The sequence below is a fragment of the Sturnira hondurensis genome, unplaced genomic scaffold (assembly GCF_014824575.4).
Source record: "Sturnira hondurensis isolate 20B ecotype Veracruz unplaced genomic scaffold, ASM1482457v3 Scaffold0024152, whole genome shotgun sequence".
NCBI classification, from domain to species: Eukaryota; Metazoa; Chordata; class Mammalia; order Chiroptera; family Phyllostomidae; genus Sturnira; species Sturnira hondurensis.
In genome coordinates, this window is record NW_028096783.1 from 4,405,583 (window position 1) to 4,421,485 (window position 15,903).

Here is a 15,903-nt window from a genome sequence, read left to right on the forward strand (position 1 = left end):
TGTCACTGTGGCCCACCAGTCATCCTAGAGGCATATGAAGGCCAAATGACCAATGAGGTTTTAGTTCAAGTCCATCTCACAGTGGGTACAGTGCATCACCAAACTCATTCTGTGGTAACTTCCACAGTTCCAGACACTTAATTGGAATAGACATACAATGGAACCCTGGTTCTTGAATTTAATTTGTTCTTGGAAGGCTGTTTGAGAAGTGATTTGTTCAAAAGCCAAATCACATGTATGAATGATCATATAGGTATGAGCATGAAAGGGTTATTGGGAAGAGAACCAAAATTTCATTCCACAACTAAGACCATTTTTCTATGAACAACTCAGGTGAGAACGGGATTGCTCAAGATGGGAGATGCTCAGAAATGGAGGTTTGACTGAGTAAGTGGCGGAATCCCTGCTGCTGTCCTGAACTGCAGAGCAATGGCTGCTGTGGCAGGAAAGACCAAGTGGAAGGCACCAAAACTGCCTTTAACTAGAAAAACAGTAACCAAAAGCAATAGCACATTCCCGATGGATTTCAGAGGCTGTCACCCTCATCAAGAAGTTAAAGGATACAGGGGTAGTTGTTCCCTCCACATCCCCACTCAACCTCGCTATTTGGCCTGTGCAGATAAACAGATGAATCTGTGAGACTGACAGTGGAATTCTGTAAACTTAATCAGTGGTGACTCCAATTACCCCTGCTGTTCCAGATGTGATTTCATTGCTTCAACAAATTAACACCTCTCTCATGCCTAGTATGCAGCTATTGATCTGGAAAATGCTTTTTTCTTGCTATGTTAACAAAGACACCAGAAGCCATTTACTTCTAGCTGTCAATATGCCCTGCCTGTCCTAATTTAGAAGTACATCAATACTCCAGCTTTGGGTCATAGTTTAGTTCATAGAAATTTGATTACCTTTTTCTTCCACAAGACTTCACACTGTTCCATAACATTAATGACACTGATGAGCTACTAAACTAGAACTGGCAACTGTTCTAAACTTTTTGGTAAGATTTTCATATCAAACGGTAGGAAATAAATGCAATAAAAATTCAGATGCCTCTCTTCTCAGTGAAGTTTCTAGAAGTTCAGTGGTCTGATATATGTCAAAATGTCCCTATATATCCTAGGTATAATGTCTACAGGACCTCTTTGGATTGTGAAGGTAATATATTTCTTATTTGAGTATATTACTCTAGCCCCTTTACAAAGTAACCCCCAAAGCTGTTACTTTTGAGTTTGCCCAGAAGAAGAGAAGTCTCCACAACAGGTTCAGGCTGAGACTGCTCCATTGCATGGACTACATGACCCACCAGATCAATGGTGCTTGATATATCAGAAGCAAATGGGGATGATGTTCAGAGACTTTGGCAGGCCCCTATAAATATTTCCCAAGAGAAATGACAGGAAATCTACATACAAAGACTTATACACAACAGTCTACATCAACCTTATTTGTAATGGTCAGAAACATCCAACAATCCAATGTCCTTCAAAAGGTGGATGAATAAACCCATTATCATATAGCCATATAATGGAATACTAGTCAGCTATAAAAAAGAATAAACTTTATCCACACAACCATAGAGATGAACCTCAAAATAATTATTTTAGTAAGAGAAGCCACATACATGTATATGATTTCATTTGTACAAAGTTCTGGAAAATGCAAGCTGACCTAAAGTGAAGGAAGGCAAATCACTGGTTCTGGGGAGGGGAGGGGCAGACAGGCAGAAAACTTTTGAAGATGATGGGTATGTTAGTGCAGTGGTGGTTTCCAGAGGTGTGTGCATATGTAAAACCTTGTCAACTTGTGCACATGAAGTATGTGCCATTTATTTCGCATCAATTGTATCTCAATTGAGCTTTTAAAATATTTAAATATAAGAAAATAATTGCATGGGCAAATGCTTCTATGTTTTCCATTCATAATGGCATTGTAAGTTAAGAAATGTCCTAGTCTCATAGTTTGTTATGAGGTTTGTTTGCTTTATTTTTATTTTGAAATCATAAATGGATATTTTATATTATTAAATGCTTTTTTCTGCATTTACTAAGATAAGATACAGATTTTCCTCCTTTAATGTCATAGCTTAACTGTTAATGTCATAGCTGATTACCATAAATTTTTAATGTTAACCACCTCATTATATATATATATATACATATTTTTTTTTACTGGATTTAATTTACCCATACTCTAAGATATTTTTGGATCTAATTCAATGAGAGAGGCTAGCCAATATATTTTCTTTTTCTGTCTTCTCTAATTTTGATTCCAAGCCTATACCATACCCATGAGCAAAGTATGCACTTTTTATCCTCTTTGGGAGTTTATATAAGATTATACAAATTTGGAGTGGCCATATTTCATTTGGAATATATTTAGGACACTAGGCTGGTAAAACTCTACTTGTGGTAAAATTTTAAACTCATATTTACTTAATAGATGTAAAGGTATATTTAGATATTCTATTTCTTCTTGAGACTATTTTTAATTTCATTTTTTCTAATTTATTTCATTTTATCTTTGTTTAAATTCTCCATAATAAAATTATTTTACTTAAATCTTTTCTATTTCTTCTTTTTTCTTCTTAACATTTTATCATTTCTCTTTTATATTCTCAATTGATTTCACTTGATTTTTTTCTTATTACTCTTTTCAACAATCAACCTTTGACTTTGTTAATCTACTTTATATTATTAATGTTTCCTGAATCTATATATTTATGTTTTTATTCCTGGTTTTAAGACTGCTTAGAATACCCTGCAAAAACTCTTTAAATGTTTTCTCTTCTCCATTCTATCTGTTACCTTCCTTGGGATTCTAACAATATAAATATTAAAATTTTTATTTTATCCACCATTTCTTTTAGTATCTTTTTCATATATCCTATCTCCTTGCTTTCTACGCTGCAGTCTAAGTGATTTCTTTAAACATATATTCCAGGTAATTAATTTTCTGCTTGGCTACACATAATCAACAATTAAGATTTTACTTCAAGCTTCTGTCAAGACAGCAGTGCAAGTAAATGCAGTACTGGTCTCCTCCCACAACCACACCAAAATTACAACTAAACTACAGAACAACCATCATCTAGAACCACCTAAAATCTAGCTGAATGAAAGTCCTACAACTGAAAATATAAAGAAGAAGCCACATGAGAATTGTAGGAGGGACAGAGATGCCAAATGGGCTGGTCCCAACACATGTGTGGTGGGTGGATAAAAATTGGGAGGCATAATTATGGAGTTACCCCCTGAGGAGTGAATGGTCCCAGCCCTACACCAGGCCTCCTAGACAATGGGTTCAGTGCAAAGAAGAGAAGTCCCCATAACTTCTGGCTGTAAAATCCAGTGGGGACAGTGACTGAGTCAGGTGGAAGACTTCTAGTCCCAGGAGTTTGTTCTAAAGCACCCAAACACAGCCTTACTCAGCAATGGGCCAGCAGATCAAAAGGCACCAGGGACATATAAGAAGGGACTGAATTATCTGGCATCAGGGCTAGAGCTGGAAGGGCAGCTTCATCCCAGAGAGAGGCACTGGTGGAGGCACTGGCAGATTGTTATGTTGTTCCTTCTCTGAGCCCTTCCCCAACAGAGCCAGCAGGCGAGTCCCATACCTTAGTCTCCAACAACCTGGCTATCAGTGTTTGCACTACCCTGGTGATTCCCTGAGACCCCTGTCCCATTCTTTAAGATATTTTCACCCAGCATGCAGGCCCACCCAAGCTGTTTCTAGTGGCTTTTTCATACAAATAGCCTGTCTTGGTTCATACATCAAACTGTTCTAAAGCCTCTCGAACAAGTAGAATCTGGTCTTAAAGTGCCACTTACCACTTGCTAAATGGTCCCAGGCCCAACACTAGAGGCAGCAAGCCTTGGTTCATAGCTTGGCCTCTTCTGGGCACCTCCAGCCCAGCATAAATAGCAGCTATCTGCAGATCACTGTGTGTCTCATGCTGGTTGGCCCCAGGAAGAACACAAGTGGTGGCTGACCTTGGCCTTCACCTCCTGGAAAGCCCCAGAGCCAGCACACCCAGTGGACAGTTTCACATCACATTGAAGCACCACCCAAGAACATCTACAAGCAACACACTCAAGGGGGAGACCCAACAGGCACCAGAGACCTGATGAAGTAAGCCCTCCTTGTGGTGTGGGCCCCTGCACAGCTCATACACCATGATGGTGGTCGCTGCCAGTCCATGCAGCCAATCGACCTGCAGGTAGATGCCTCCCATTGATGTGCCAAAAGCAATCAAATCTCAATTACAATAGGATGGTGTACACAGCTCACACTGGGGGAGGGGCACACCTGGATCGCCCAGGAGAGGTGAACTTGGAGGCTGTGCCGCTGGACTCTAGAGGATACCACTACATAGGCTATTCTACCAAGCCCAGGAAATACGGCAACTCTACCTAATACATAAAAGCAAACACAGGAAGGCAGCCAAAATGAGGAGACAAATACATCCCAAAGGGAAAAAACAGAACAAAACTCAAAAAAAAAGAACTAAAAAAATGGAGAAAAGCAATCTACAGATGCAGAGTTCAAAACACTGGTTATAATGATGTTCAATTAACTTAGGGGAAGAGTAGATGAACTTACTTAGAACTTCAACAAAAAGATAGGAAACATTAAAAATAGAACTAGAAAACATTTTTAAAAGTCAGAAATGAAGAATACATTATAGGGAATACATTATAGTGCAGTAGATGAAACAGTATCAAATCAAAGATCTGGAAGAAGAGGAAGAAGAAAACACCCAATCAAAACATCAAATAGAAAAAAAAAGAATCCAAAAAATTGAGGATAATATAAGGAGCCTCTGGGACAGCTTCAAGTGTACCAACATTCACATCATGAGGATGCCAGAATGAAGAAAGAGAGCAAAGAGTTGAAAACTTATGTTAAAAAAAAAAGATGGAAAACTTCTTTAACCTGGACATACAAGTCCAGGAAGCACAGAGAGTCCCAAACAAGATGAACCCAAAGAGGCCCACATCAGGATACACCATAATTAAAATGCCAAAGGTTAAAGACAGAAAGAGAATCTCAAAAGCAGCAAGAGAAAAGCAGTTTGTTACCTACAGGGGAGCTCCCATGAGACTCTCAGCTGATTTCTCAACAGAAACTTTGCACAAGGGATTGGCAAGAAATATTAAAAGTGGTGAAAGTAAAGAACCTACAACCAAGATGATTTTACTGAGCAAAGGTATTCTTTAGAATCAAAGTAAATATAGTTTCCCGGAAGAGAAAGACCTAAAGGAATTCATCAGCACCAAACCAGTGTTACAAGAAATGTTAATTAATCTTCTTGAAAAAGAAGAAGAAGAAGAAGAAAAAAGATTCAAAATATGAATAATATAGTGGCAATAAATACCTATCTATCAACAATTGAACCTTTAAAAATTAATAATGAACAAGCAGAACAGAAACAAATTCATAGATACAGAGAATATTTTTATGGTTGACAAATGGGAGAAGGGTTGGAAAGATGGGTGAAAGGATGAAGGGATTAAGAAATGCAAATTGGGACTTCCGCCAAGATGGAGGCATAGGTGGAAACACTGTGCCTTCTCCCACAACCAAGTTTGAATAAAACAAAGGTTTGGAGAAACAAAGACACAACCAAAGGACAGAAAATTGAATTATACGGAAGTCCGACTACATCTAACCGTTCAACGGGGACGGTAAGAGGGGCGGAGCCAGCAGCGAGCAGGGTCGGGCAGGACAGGGCCCCCGACCCAGGCGCGCAGGCAGACGGGAACCAGTTGGGGTGCGGGGCAGACCGCGGGCGCATATTCGCGCACAGTGAGACAAACCACGCAGGCCCCAGGGGGCGAGGGCTGACGGCGGTGGCGCACTCGCGAGCAGTGGGACGAAACGCGTGGGCCCGGTGACGGCAGCAACTGCGGCACCGGTGAGGGCCGTGGCAGCAGGCGGCGGACAGGACGCCATAGTCCCTCTTTGACCCCGCCCCCACATACAACGTCACAACCCAGCGACTTAGTTGCCCTGTTCTAGTGAACACTTTAGGGCTCTGATCCTGCTATGGAACAGGCACGAACAACCCGAAAGATGGCACAAGAAGAACTCAAAGTCCCAGAGCCAATAACTCTAAGCGACCAAGAAATTGCCAGCCTCTCAGAAGCACAATTCAGGACACTATTTATCAGGATGCTCACAGAACTGGTAGATTATAGTCACAAATTAGAGGAACAAAGTCACAAATTAGAGGAACATATGAAGGCTAAACTAATTGAAATGAAGGGAGATGCACAGGAAACCAATAGTGATGGAAAGGAAACTGGGACTCAAATCAATGGAATGGACCAGAAGGAAGAACAAAACATCCCACCAGAAAGGAATGAAGAAATGAGAATTCAAAAAAATGAGGAGAGGCTTAGGAACCTCCAGGACATCTTTAAACGTTCCAACATCCGAATTATAGGGGTACCAGAAGGGGGAAAGAAACAGCCACGAGTGGAAAACATATTTGAACAAATAATAAAGGAGAACTTCCCCAGTCTGGCAAAGGAAATAGACTTCCAGGAAATCCAGGAAGCTCAGAGAGTGCCAAAGAAGTTGGACCCAAGAAGGAACACACCAAGGCACATCATAATTACATTAGCCAAGACCAAAATGAAGGAGAGAATCCTAGAAGCATCAAGGGATAAGGGGACAGTCACCTACAAAGGAGTACCCATCAGACTGTCAGCGGATTTCTCAAAAGAGACCTTACAGGCAAGAAGGGGCTGGAAAGAAGTATTCCAAGTCATGAAATCCAAAGACCTACAGCCAAGATTGCTTTATCCAGCAAAACTTTCATTTAGAATGGAAGGACAGATAAAGTGCTTCTCAGATAAGGTCAAGTTCAAGGAGTTTATCATTACCAAGCCCTTATTATATAAAATGCTAAAGGGACTTATCTAAGAAAAAGAAGATGAAAAATATTAACAGTGAAAGGACAGCAAACACACAGCTATTAACAACCACACCTAAAATGAAAGCAAACCAAGAGGACAGCTAGATCAGGAGTGGAACCATAGAAATGAAGAACACATGGAGGGTTAGAAACAGGGGGGTGGGAGGGCGAGAAGGGGGGAGAAGGCACAGAAAATAGCATAGATGGTAGGTAGAAAATAGATAGGGGGGAGGGCGAGAATAGTGGGGGAAATATAGAATCCAAAGAACTTGAGACACGTGGTTATAAACTAAGGGGGGCAGAATGGTGGGGGAGGGAGGGTGCGGGTGGAAGGGATTGAAGGGGGGGAATAGAACAACTGTAATGGTATAATCAATAAAATATATTAAAAAAGTCTAAATCTCTTTAGTAGTTCAGTGTTATTCCATTTTTATTTTGTTTCCATTTGTATGTCATATTTGATACAATTTATTTATTTTATATTGTTGTTCGTGTACAATTGTCTCCATTTTCCCACCACCACTTTCCCCCCCACCACATTCTCCCACCTCCCACCCTCAATCTCCCTCCCTTTGGCTTTATCCTTGGGTCCTTTGTACATGTTCCTTGACAACCTTTTCCCTTCTTTCCCCCATTAACACCTTCTCCCTCCCTTCTGGTTACTGTCAGTTTGTTCTTTATTTCCATGTTTCTGGTTATATATTTGCTTGCTTATTTGTTTTGTTTATTAGGTGCCACTTGTAGGTGAGATCATATGGTGTTTGTCTTTCACTGCCTGGCTTACTTCACTTAGCACAATGCTCCCAGTTCCACCCATGCTATTGTGAAGGGTAGGAGCTCCTTCTTTCTTTCTGCTGTGTAGTATTCCATTGTATAAACGTACCACAGTTTTTTGATCCACTCATTTACTGATGGGCACCTAGGCTGCTTCCAGCACTTGGCTATTGTAAATTGTGCTGTTCAACAAAGGGAGAAGAAGCATAAAATGGAGTAAAAATAGCCTCAACAAATGGTGCTGGGAGGTCTGGACAGCTGCATGCAAAAATATGAAACTTGACCATCAACGTATACCATACACAAAAATAAACTTAAGATGGATAAAAGATGTAAATATAAGTCATGATACCATAAAAGTCCTAGAGAAGAACATAGGCAGGAAAATCTCAGATATTCCATACAGCAGTATTTTCACCGATAGGTCCCCTAGAGCAAGGGACATAAAGGAAAGAATAAACAAATGGGATCTTGTCAAAATAAAAAGCTTCTGCATGGCTAAAGAAAACATCAGCAAAATGAAAAGGGAACCAATCATATGGGAAAATATGTTTACCAATGATATCTTGGGCAAGGGTTTGATCTCCAAAGTATATAAAGAACTCACACCACTCCACTCCAGGAAGACAAGAAACCCAGTTAAAAAATGAGCAAAAGACTTGAACAGACACTTCTCCAAGGAGGACATACAGAGGGCCCAGAGACATATGAAAGGATGCTCAGCATCACTAGCCATTAGAAAGATGTAAATTAAAACCACAATGAGATACCACTTCACGTCAGTCAGAATGGCCATCATAACCAAATCAACAAACAGTAAGTGCTGGCGAGGTTGTGGAGAAAAGGGAACCCTAGTGCACTGTTAGTAGGAATGCAGACTGGTGCAGCCACTGTGGAAAACAGTATAGAATTTCCTCAGAAAACTGCCTGCTGCCCTCTAAGGGCTATTTCTTTTTCAGTGCTGCATCCAAGGCAGGGTGTTGAGATGTTTCTGGCAACATCCTTACTCTTGATGGCTTCAAATGACTCATTTTCCAATTTCGGCCAAATTTTCTCCTCCTATTACCATACTCTACTCCTCTCATTATGTCATTGATGTACTTCCGGTCATTCCTCTCATTTACTGAGAACTTTCATACCAAGACCACAGTCCTTTTCTCCATCCTAGCAGCAGTGACTTCCAGTCCCATGTAGTTCATCTTCTTGAAACCAGGTTCAAAATTTCTTCCTCATCCATCACAAGTTCTCCATACTTTACCTCGGGCAATCATTACATGGTCACACCCAGACTTCCTCATCACAAAAATGTGTCCACATATAAATACTTAGGCTTTGTAGTAGGTCACATAAGTGCCCCCTCCCCCCCGCAAAATGTCCACATCCCAATTCCCAGCACCTATGACTTACTACCTTACAAGCAAAACAGACGTTGAAGATGTGATGAAGTTAAGGCTCTCGAGATGAGAAGTTTACCCTGCATTATCTGGGAAGGCTCAATGTAATCACAGGTCCTTAGAAGAAAGAGGAAGGCAGGAGAGTAAGAGGGAAAGAAGGAGAAGCAGAGGCTGACGCAACATGGGACCATGAGCTGGACCACACAGGTAGCTGAAAAGGGCGAAAAAACAGGCTCAGCCTTACAGCCTCCCACCTGTTTTAGACTTCTGACTTCTCGAACTGTAAGAGAATGGATGTATGTTGCTGCAAGCCGGTAAGTTTGTGGTAATTTGGCTAGAGCAGCAATAGGAAACCAACACAGGTTACAACAGACCAGTCTGTAAACACAAACTTCCTTCTGGCTCACTCCTTCCCCAGCACACCCAAACCTAGACTCACACTCTCTCTCCTGGCTTCATTTCTTCCCCTAAACACCAAGACATCGTGATTTTAAGTTTTAACAGTTCTATTCTCAGAATGTCAGCTTCTTAACCACTTATTCTTTCATTTCATCTGCTCTGATATCCCAAGTGCTGCAAAAGAACAACCCTCTGCTTTCTTCTCTCCTATACTGAAAATACTAAATGTCACAGGAGAAAATAACTCAGTACTTTTGGGCGCCACTTCAGTTTCGAGACATTTAACCTCAGCTATGTCTTTAGTCACTCTTTATTCTTTTACATGGCCTTCATTACTTCCCTGTTCTAATTCTTTTTTTTTTACCAGAAAGCTGAATATTCATTTATTTATTTGTTCATTTGTATTATTGCATTATTGGGGTAATATTGGTTAATAAAATTTATGTATGTTTCAGGTGTATAATGCTACAATAAACCACCTGTATAATGTACTGTGTATTCACCATTCTAAGTCACGTCTCCTTCTATCCTCATGAAACCCCATTTAGGGTCTTCGACCTCCCACCAACCCCCCTTTCCCTTTTTGTAAGCACCATGCTGTTGTCCGTGTCTGAGTTCTTGTTTTTGCTGCTTAATCCCTTCACCTTTTTCACCCAGCCCTGCAACCCACCACCCCTCTGACAGCTGTCAGTCTGCTCTCTGCATCCATGAGTCTGTCTTTATTTTGTTTATTAGCTTATTTTGTTCATTAGATTCCAAATATAAGTGAAATCATATGTTACTTGTGTTTCTCAGATTGGCTTATTTCACTTAGCCTAATGCTCTTCAGGCCCATCTATGCAGTTGCAAAGGGTAATATTTTCTTCTTTTTTATGGCTGAGTAGTATTCCACTGCATAAATAAGTCATAGCTATTTATCCACTCATCTACTGATGGACACTTGGGCTGCCTCCAATCGTCGCTATTATAAATAATGCTCCAATAAACATAAGGGTGCATATATGCTTTTGAATTAGCATTTCAGGTTCCTTTATATATATTTCTCAACACCAAAAAAAAAAAAACCCCACAAACAATCCAATTTAAAAATGGGTAAAAGACCTAAATAGACACTTCTTTAAAGAGGACACAGAGATAGACAATAAACATATGAAAAGATGCTCAACATCACTTGTCATAAAAGAAATGCAAATTAACACAACAATAAGGTATCAACACACCTGTCAGAATGGCTATCATCAATAAATCAACAAATAGCAAGTGTTGGCAATGACACAGAGAAAAGGGATCCTCATGCACTGTTGGTGGGAATGCAGATTGGTGCAGCCCTGTGGAAGGCAGTGTGGAATTTCCTCAAAAATTTAAAAATGGAATTGCCTTATGACCCAGGGATTCTACTTCTATGAAAATGACCTGTTCTAATTCTACCAGTGGTAATTTCAAATCATCAGTTCTTCTCAAGTCACCTGTCCAATCAGTATCCTTCCCTTTAGTAAGTTCCCATGAGTTCTGTTTTTTGAGAGAAAATCAAGGTGTGGCCTGAGTCATCTGTAAAACAGCCTCTTGTTGCAGGGCCCCTTGCTCATGGTCCCTGCTTGTTTTGTCCCTGCTCCCTCTGTCTAACAAACTACACCCTCCTCTTCCCCTTGCTCTACCTACCCTACATTCACCTAAAAAACTTTCTTATATCTTTTTATTTCTATGAAGACTTTATTGGCACCAGCCAATTCCCCACTTGACCACCACTCCTTAGTGTTCCCATTGCTTTGCACACACATCTCTTGCAAGAGATGTCATCCTACATGTGATGATGTTCAATTGCAGTGATCTAATTTATGTGTCTCTGTCCTTTAACTATACTGAGAAGGCTTGAGACAAACTACAGTGTCTTGTTAGCCTTGTTATACCCAGCACTCTAGGACTATGCCTATAATGTTTTGAGAAATAGTAGGAAGGAAAAAAGGAGCAACCTCAAGAGATGGTGAGCACTGTGTCCAAACAGCCAGCCTCTTCCCACCAAACCTCAGGCCTGCTTTTCACCTCCTCTCAGTGATTAGTCTCTTTGGAGACTGGGGTTTGCCCCAGCGCCCTAGGCGGAAACTCACACCAGTCAGAATGACAACTGCACTGGCATGTTCATCTGAGAGCTCTGCTTCTTCATCAAATCCACCTCAGAATCAGGAAGGTACTCTTGGCTACCTTGGTGCTCCAGACCATCTGGTTAGTTGGCACAGCACCCACTTTCAAAATCAGTTTCTTACTACTCTGAACAGACCAGATTATGCTGTGGAGTAAACTTTATCTCTGAACTGTCAAAGGGAAGTCTTCAGAATCTTTATCAGTCCCTCCCTTACCCGCTTCTTTATTTTAGTTCTCATTTAGGTAGCAGGGATATTTCTCCAGAACATCAATGTGATCTCCCAGCTGCCCCCAAAGACAATAGGATGGTCTGGGAGGACAAACACAGGCAGTCCCCCTGTCCCCTGTTCCTTTGCTGTGGGAAGGAGAGCCACAGTGGAGAGACCAGTATTCTGGAATCTCAGGGATGTGCCCAGTCTGCTTTGTGGACACTTTGATCCTAAATCAAAATTTTGCTTTAGAAGTGATAGTCATAAATTATGCCCCACATCTAAATGGTTCTTTTTGCACTCAAAAAACCTTTATCCCAAAAGGAGAAACGAAGATGAGAGTAGCAGCCAAAATATGCTTCTTGCTGACACAATTTTGGGTGGGAGTTTGCCTGGAGATTCCTCTAAGTATCAGGGAACTCATGTTGTGATGACGAAAGGCTGCTAACAGCATGGAGGATGGGCCATCATAGCCAGATTTATATAAATCACGCACAATCTGTGCCAAAATAAAAAATAAAAAAAACACAACCACATTGCAGACAGAGGTTCTAGGGACCAAGATGGGGAAGGGAGCCAGCCTCACATGAAACTGGCACAAACATAGTTATGCATGGTCAGTGTTACTGTCTTTTCTAATCTTTTTATCGGTAATTTTGTCTGCCTAGAAACTGAAGAAACATTTACTAAACAAAAACAATAAAACATAGACCCCATTCCAAAGCAAACATATTAAAAGAATGGTCTGAAAATACATCTTCTATCTCTACCTTCTTTTCCTATATATTTGGGAAGGAATGGAGAAGAAATGAAAGGGAATGGAAAGAAATTCTCACCTTTGAGGATTCAGCATAAAAGCTACCTTCTCTTTTAGGCTCCCCTTAACCACTGCAATCTACTGCAAAGTGATCTTTCCCATGAATACCTGTAAGATTTTGCATTTTACTGTACCCCATACTGACTTGCATTATTACATATCCACTAATGATCCAAGGACTTGTCTCCTTAGTTAGCTTCAAGCTCCTTGAGGACAAGGACTGCTTATTCCCCCACACTACCTTCCAGAGTGATAGACTATGGCAGATGCTTGAAATATTTGTTTGCTTGGGTAATGCCACCAGCAAATAATTCCAAATCACAAATATGATTTTGCTATACAGTATACGAATTTAAGAAACATAAGAAACAAAGCTATGTTTGTATCAACGTTTTACGTCTTGTATTCTGCAATTCCTGAGAATAAGTTCGGAGAGCTGCGTATTGGGAGTGATAGGGGTGCATTGGAGGAAACCAGTGAACATTCAAAGGTGTCGTCGATTCAGTGGGAAATGCGCACATGGGATTAAATAAACTGAATTGAGAGTCTTTCCTAAGCAGTAAAAAGTGTTGGCTGACGTCATTTAGTAATCAGAGCTCGGAGTCTGGGTCTTTGGGGGTTCCTTGCCACTTTGGCCGTTTGCCTACACTCCTGGCAACTGCGCACTCAGCACTTCGCAGGTCAGGAGACCTAATTGCTGTCGTGCCTGCTTCTCAACACCAGGGGGCGCCGAGCAGCGCCGCGTCTGCGTCTCGCGGCCGCTCTCCCAGAATGCCTTATCCCGCCGACCGCGACCCGGAAGCTGTCGTTGACGGCCGCCGGCCGGAAGCCCGGGCGGAATCTGGGACTGCGGAGCGCAGTTTCCCGTCCCGGCTCCTCCGTGCCGGCGGAGGACCTCTCTGAAGCCGGAGAAGACACCGTTGAGCCCATCACGCGCCTGGGCTCGGTCTGGACGCGCCGCCCTGGCGGTGTGGGACCCGTGCAGTCTGGCCCGGCCCTCGGCGTTAGTAAGTGTTCGGGGAGAGACCTCCTAAGGCCCCGCACTGCCTTCCGGAGGCTGCGACGAGGCTCTCCAACCCCGACACTATGAGAGCCACGGAGCGGGGGCGGGAAGCAGAACTGCTCCTGTCGCTTTGCGGTGCCTGTAGGACAACGAGGGCCCAGAACCTCGGCCAGGGTCTCGAATAGCACCCCAGATTTCCTAGTATCAGGGACAGAGTTATGCCCCATTCCCCAACACCGAAATAAAATAGAAAGAGGGCAGTCATCTGGGGCATCCCCATCGTCCTTTCAACCATGCAGGCAGAAACAGTGTCCTCGCTACAAAAGACCTCAGCTGTGTCCAGCTATGGCCTCAGTGACCTGCTCAGTAGCCGGAAGCTGATGGCTGTCGGGGTCGTGCTTGGCTGGCTCTTGGTCATCCACTTTCTGGTCAATGTGTGGCTTCTCTGCCTTCTGTCTGCGTCGTTCATGGTGCTGGGAGGATGGCTGGGCTCCAACGCCATTGTGGGGGCTTCAGGTCGACTGCATCTGGAACGCTTCATCCCAATGGCCATCCGCCCCCCAGACCCCGAGGCAGAGAGGCAGCTGGAACAGGAGATCAACCGCACCATTCAGATGATTATTCGGGACTTTGTGTCATCCTGGTATCGCTCCGTGAGCCAGGAGCCAGCCTTCGAGGAAGAAATGGAGGCAGCCATGAGAGGACTGGCCCAGGAGCTGCGGAGAAGGATGGGCCTGGTGGACAGTCACGCTCTTACCCAAAGGGTTCTGACCCTCTGCGGTCGTCACCTGCAGAGCTATATTCGGGCAAAGGAGGCTACAGCAGGAAAGCAGAGTGGGACAGTTGAGCGCTCCCAACTCTGGGAGGCGTACTGCAGGGCGACTGCTCCACATCCTGCGGTACAAAGCTCCAGTGCTGAGGTTACCTATACACGTGGGATTGTGAATTTGTTGCTTCAAGGACTAGTGCCAAAGCCCCACTTGGAGACTCGGACAGGACGCCACGTTGTGGTCGAACTCATTACTTGCAATGTGATCTTACCACTGATCAGCAAGCTGTCAGATCCTGACTGGATTCACCTTGTACTCGTGGGCATCTTTTCCAAGAAGAGAAGTGATACAGCAGTGGTTAAACCACTCTGCCCAGCCAGTGCCCCGGGACAGCCCTCAGTGCCCACATCTCTGCCACTGGTCATTGAGGTACAGAGTCCGCCAGAAGTAAGAGCTCCTTCTCCCACTGCAGCCCCGGTGTTCCTAAACTGTAATGAGCCAGAGGGACTGTTGCACTCCTCGCCAGAAGTTGAAGAAGGCCATGAAGCTATAGAGGGAGATTTGGGTGGAGGTCCCGAAGAAAGGAAACTGGGGAACAGCTCCTCTCATTTCCTCCAGCCGGATATCCGAGGCCCTCTGTTCCTGTGTGGAGACACAGAGCTGGAGTCTCCACTGTCTGAACTGAGCAGAGAAACCATCATGCTCATGACCCCAGGCACCTTCCTGTCAGACAGGATCCAAGATGCCCTGTGTGCCCTAGAGGGCTCCCAATCTCTCGAGTCTAAGGATGGTGAGGGATGTGAAGGAACTGAAGGAGCAGAGGCTGAGGAAGGCCCAGGAACAGAAACAGAAACAGGCCTGCTGGTCTCCATGCTGAATTCCACCCCAGACATTCAGATTGACACTGCAGACAGGGAGGTGGAGCAAGACGTTACCTCTCTTACACCTTTGCTGTCCAGTCCAGAAAGGACCTGCCCGCCACGCCCCTCATGCTTAAAGAAAGATCTTACCAATGGTGTGAGCTCCTTAGACCCTAGTCTGCCACAGGTTCTGCTTTCCTCCTCTCCAACTGGTCCTCTCAGCTCAGCCACCTTCAGCTTTGAGCCCCTGAGCAGTCCAGATGGCCCAGTTGTCATCCAGAACCTCCGCATCACTGGCACCATCACTGCTCGAGAGCATAGTGGCACCGGATTCCACCCATACACACTCTACACGGTGAAGGTAACAGGACTGGAACTGTGGTCACCCACTCTGGGCTTGGAATGGGTTTGGAAAGCGGTCAGTGAAGCTAGGGTTCTGAGGGAGAGGAGCTACTCTTTGCTGTGAGTCTGAAGTTCATTTGTAGGGCTGAGTAGGCTTCTATTCAGTACCCACACAAACAATCTAGAATCTCAGGGTTAGGCTACTAGCTAACAGGCTACTGAGGGTCATATTGTTCAGAAGTTTCCAAAGTCTAGAGCCTTGTCCAGAAATTCT

The 15,903-nt window shown here is 43.3% G+C and overlaps 1 protein-coding gene and 1 long non-coding RNA gene across 3 annotated transcripts in view; one reads left to right on the forward strand and one right to left on the reverse strand.

Annotated features, from left to right (window-relative positions):
- Positions 1-15,903, reverse strand: part of LOC118981499 (uncharacterized) — a 325,802-nt gene that overhangs the window by 238,091 nt on the left and 71,808 nt on the right. The gene's annotated exons all lie outside the window — the stretch shown is intronic.
- SNX19 (sorting nexin 19) overlaps positions 13,449-15,903 on the forward strand; it is a 39,328-nt gene continuing 36,873 nt past the window's right edge. For both annotated transcript variants that reach the window (XM_037038286.1, XM_037038287.1), the window contains exon 1: positions 13,449-15,648. In XM_037038286.1, coding sequence (XP_036894181.1) covers positions 13,951-15,648 — 1,698 coding nt within the window. In that variant the 5' untranslated portion in view covers positions 13,449-13,950. The remainder of the gene's footprint in view (positions 15,649-15,903) is intronic.